We start from the raw sequence: 4960 nt of genomic DNA on the forward strand, positions 1-4960 counted from the left end.
ATTCCCATTTTAATCATTTTTATTTCTATCCCACCTAAGTTTCCTCTTAGAGTTAATTTTGGCTCACAGCCCAACACCAATTTGACATGTGGTGCAAGGTGATGTAAGTAATAAGAAAGAGAATTTCTCACTCCTGCCAACACATCCTCTATCCACAAATCTTAAAAAGGACCGTGGGTCCCATGAATCACAACCTTTTAGATTTCACGAAAAAATTCAGGATAAAAAAAAATACTAAATTTTTTTGAGTTTGATCAAAAGTGTTGTAAATGAATAGTTACCGAGCACCTAAATTTTAAAATTTAAGTTGAACAATGAAAAATGACATTTTTTAAAAAATTCATAGAATTTCGTCCTCTACAACTGTGACATTGGATCATGTTTTTGAATCCCACAAGATGATCTAATCTAGGGATTTCTTTTTTCCACCATTGGCAAGAGAGAAAATTTCTCTCATTACTTATGCCATCTATGTCACATGTCAAATGGGTGTTGGGCTATGAGCAAAAAATCACTCTTCCTCCTGTATCCTCTCCAATCTTCTCAAGGATCAAGTAATTGTGAGATTCAATTCCTTTGAAAATACGTTTGGTTTCTTTCTTTCTATAAGTGATAGAAAAGAGCAAAAAAAATCAATTCCAACTTGTGATTAATCACCATATTTGGAAAGGAAGTTCATAAATCCATACATTTAACTAGAAAGTCTTCACTCGGTCAATACTCAGCTGAACCATAGATCTATTTCTTCAGGATACACAAATGCAAATCTCCATAAAAGATTGCATTTGTGTATCCCGAGTAAACAGATTTATGGTTACATGTCCATAACACATCAGCTGAGTATTGACCGAGTGAAGACTTTCTAGTTAGAATATCAACAGTCTATAACATTTTTTATCCGACTGGTATGAGTTGACTCACAAGTTCTCTCTCAACTATGCTCAAGTTTCATAGGTGATTAACAGACATTAGATGGTTAACCAAAAGTTTATGAGTCAATGGGTCATGAATATATGAAACATGGCAAAAATGGGGACTATGTGAAGTTGAATAACTTACTCAACTCCTGGAGTAGTCTATGAATTAATGCCCATGACCCCCATACAGTCCAAGGGGCCAGAACCAGGGCCACAAAGCATCTCTATCCATCGCGAACCTATCACCACGATGTACTCAATACCATAAATTGACCAGCAGGACCCAAAGATCATCACTCACTTCCTCTCTCTCTCTCTCTTTATCACTCACTCTACAGTCCACACACCCATGACCAATCTCACGTGCAATTTGCTGTAGTATTGTTAGATAATTGCCTTTAAAAGCTCGACTTCTTTATCGAGGGAGGACCAAAAAGTGAGTTTGAGTTTTTATCTTTGTCTATGTGAGTTTCTTTATGTGGGTTTACTCTATTTTTCATTAATTTTCTGTGTGTGTAGAGAGAGAGAGAGAGAGAGAGAGAGAGGAGAGAGAGAGAGAGAGAGAGAGAGAGAGATGGCATTAGAAGCTGTAGTGTTTCCCCAAGACTTGTTGAGCTATAATTGCAAAGATTTGTATTCCATGATAGGGGGTTGGAGTCATGAATTTGGTGTAGAAGATCAAGAAGACAATGTTTCTCATGATCTTCATATAAACTGGGATTCTTCTCCTTCAATGATGCAACATGTGAAGGAACAAGACACCAATTCATCACCAGAGAATTGCACTATTGATGGGTTCTTCACCGGAGAATTCCCACCGATGGAATCTCCGGCCACTAATTCTGTTCGTCGAAAGAGACGGCGAGCTAAAAGTTGCAAAAACAAGGAAGAAGTTGAGAATCAAAGGATGACCCACATTGCAGTTGAACGTAATCGTCGGAAACAAATGAATGAGTACCTCTCCGTGCTCCGGTCCTTGATGCCAGCTTCTTATGTTCAAAGGGTCTACCCTCTTTCCTTAATCTTGACAGAAATTGTCATTTATGATGTGATCGATCATTTTGTGAATCTTGTCTATTATTTCATATGCTCTATTATTTCAATTAGTTTTTCGTGAAATTCCTATAAATAAAAAAAGGGATTATTGTAGATATTTCAATTAATTTTTTTTCGCAATTGTGATCAGGGTGATCAAGCATCCATTATAGGAGGTGCAATTAATTTTGTGAAAGAGCTCGAACAACTTCTTCAATCTGTAGAGGCTCAGAAACGAATAAAACAACAAACCGACATCGGTTTCTCCTCTTCCTCCCCCTTCACCGACTTCTTTACCTTCCCTCAATACACATGCTCGACACACCCGGAGTCGGTAGTGGCCGAGAATCGATCGGCAATTGCGGACATTGAAGTGACAATGGTGGAAAGCCATGCCAACCTCAAAGTACTCTCAAGGAGACGACCCAAGCAACTCCTGAAGATGGTGGCTGGGTTCCAAAACCTCCTCCTTACAATCCTTCATCTCAATGTTACAACTGTTGATGGGATGGTTCTCTACTCTTTCAGTGTTAAGGTCAGTTTATATAGTTATGTACAGTTACTTCATTAATCTCTCTTGTCTCCATCTTTAGCTTCATCTTGTAAAATGGAGGTGAAGGACAAGAGCTTATATGACACACCAATAATGAAATTATGTATGACACGCCAAATCAAGATTTAAACACTCGAAGTAAATCATGAAACCTTTTAATTTTTTTTTCCTCGATCGATCTTATAACCAATCCCTTTAATGATTGAAGAGCTTTTCTCATTTGAGTTGTAACGCAAATGGAAGGGCACCTCAAAGAAAACTAGAAAAGGAAGAAAAGGGAAAGGGTGTGGTCATTAAAAAAATGGTAATCTACACTCCAAAAACTAATATCTAATTTTACATTTTGTGTGTTATAAAAAGTTGGTGCAGCAACACAAGCTCTCCATCTATATTGATAGTTCTTTAAAATGTTTTTTTTTTTTTTTTAAATATTTATTTTCTGAGAGAATGCAACTGATGAAAGAGATCTTGAGAAGAAAATCCAGTCGATGGGTTGAATTTTCCCATCCTAATGAGAAAATCATTTGATCAAATGACCAATTTGACAAATATTTTCTCTTATTGTGGAAATTTTGTCTCTGAGAAAAAATATTTCTTGCAAAATTACATAATCATAGACAGTGAATATAATTTTTAATAAAAATGTATTTAAAGTGTCTGATCATATAAAAATGGCCTGCAATAATCACTTTATAAGCAAGCCTTAATTAGTGATTAAGCCTTTTTTTGTTGATTTGAGACAGGTTGAAGAAGAGTGCCAGCTCACATCAGTGGATGAAATTGCAAGTGCTGTTTATGAGATGCTTGGTAAGATCCAAGAGGAATCCTTATTGACTTGTGAACCCTAATTTCCATTGTAATTGGCCTTACTCTTCTCCCCCCATCATATGTACTGGATAAGATGGTGCCTTTCATCATCAGATTCTGTTTTTCTTAGGCTTTTAGGATTCTTGTGAAGTTGACATGGTTAAATGCAACCAATGTTTTGTTAAATTCAGTGAGTTTTTTTTTTTTTTTTGTGGATGTGTGCAAAATAATCTGATGTTCATTGAAAAAAGCTAATATTGTTTAATTATAGTCATGGAAGTAACTTTTTATGAACTATATATTTCTATTGTCTAATCTGGTGGCCCACAAGTTTTTTTAGATCAGATGGTTGAAATTGCCTGATACAGTGTATATTATTTTTGGGTTTTTTACCCATTCAACATATTGCTTGAAACATGGTCTATGTCCCTTGATTTGGTTAGAGTCTAGGGTTTCACACAGGGTGGAGCCAGGAATTTCTTGTACTGAGGGCAAACTATAGTTAATGGAAACAATGGAAGAATTTGAAAATGGATGATTTTGAAGAGAAATTTAGAGATTTTTTATTGGAAATTGAAGAAATTGATATTTAGGTTATTTCCAATTTATCTACGAGAGAATGCCCAGTCAAAGAGGCAATGTCTTCTTAAAAAAAAATTGAAAGAGGGAATGGGGGCAAATGAGGAGCGAGTTGAGGGAGTGGGGGTTAATGGGACATGTAATTAGTAAAAAATACAAGGGTGTTTCAAAGTTCCGTGAGGGCAATTGCCCCCTCTCTCTTCTTACTAGCTCCACCTCTCGTTCCACATGGCTTGAACCATGATATTTCGAGCATGCAATTAATTTGCGTCAGATTAGGTCTCGGGCTGATTTTATTATTATTATTATTATTTTCCTTTTCTTTTTTGATCAAGCGAGCTTTTAATATTATATTAATTTATCATATATATAAACTAAAAAAATAAAAATAAAAATTATCTCTTAAAGGGAAAAAGGAATAATAGAAATAAAAATGTTCAGTGAAGGTAAATATGCTTTGAAAGTATCACTCTAATCCTTTGATGGGAAACAAAGTGGAAGAAGAGAGGAGATGGGCCACGGTTTTAAAATAGCACTGATCTTATGTTCCTCGTCATCCGACCAATATCTTGCTTTTGGACTCATCAGCAATCATACACATTAAAGGTTTAAGTGATTTGATGCCTATAAGCATTAATTTAGTAGAGCCTTATTTATACCTAACTGGAGTGTTAACATCCTCAAACACCAGATTCACAACATCCAAATCTCGAAGACTATCCAACGATTTAGATCTTAGGACTACTATTGGTAATTTACTTTTGTTGATGACGAGTTAGGAGTAATTATCTTGAGAGATTATATTTTCATACTAACATTTTATTATAGCACACCAATTTTGAAGAATCCCTCTGAGTCTTGCTGAAAAATTAAGGACAAATTCCAAATTCCAAATGGATGACAGCTATCTTGCACGAGAGTCTAACATAAAATGACCAAAACACCATCATCTTCGACCTCGTGACAAAAAATACTTGATTTTCTTTTTCCTAAAAGCTTGTCTTCAACCTCTAAGCCAAATTTTTTAACATGTTGATCCTCTTCAACCCATCATATTAATCATCCTCTT

General features: G+C 35.5%; 1 protein-coding gene across 2 annotated transcripts; it reads left to right on the forward strand.

Moving 5' to 3' along the window:
• The first annotated feature begins 1224 nt into the window (after positions 1-1224).
• On the forward strand, positions 1225-3523 carry LOC147403952 (transcription factor bHLH94-like). 2 transcript variants are annotated; one of them, XM_086437686.1, is made up of 3 exons: positions 1225-1920; positions 2104-2487; positions 2714-3205. In XM_086437686.1, exons 1-3 carry the CDS (start codon positions 1492-1494, stop codon positions 2837-2839), a joined length of 939 nt encoding a protein of 312 aa, XP_086293812.1. In that variant the 5' UTR covers positions 1225-1491; the 3' UTR covers positions 2840-3205. The 2 variants fall into 2 exon arrangements, with proteins under 2 accessions (XP_086293812.1, XP_086293813.1); XM_086437687.1 differs by lacking the exon at positions 2714-3205 and adding an exon at positions 3249-3523 and having other exon boundaries at positions 1235-1920.
• Positions 3524-4960: the final 1437 nt, after the last annotated feature.

This window comes from Akebia trifoliata, chromosome 4, assembly GCF_017979445.1.
Source record: "Akebia trifoliata isolate Shusen 1 chromosome 4, ASM1797944v1, whole genome shotgun sequence".
In the NCBI taxonomy this organism is placed as follows: domain Eukaryota; kingdom Viridiplantae; phylum Streptophyta; class Magnoliopsida; order Ranunculales; family Lardizabalaceae; genus Akebia; species Akebia trifoliata.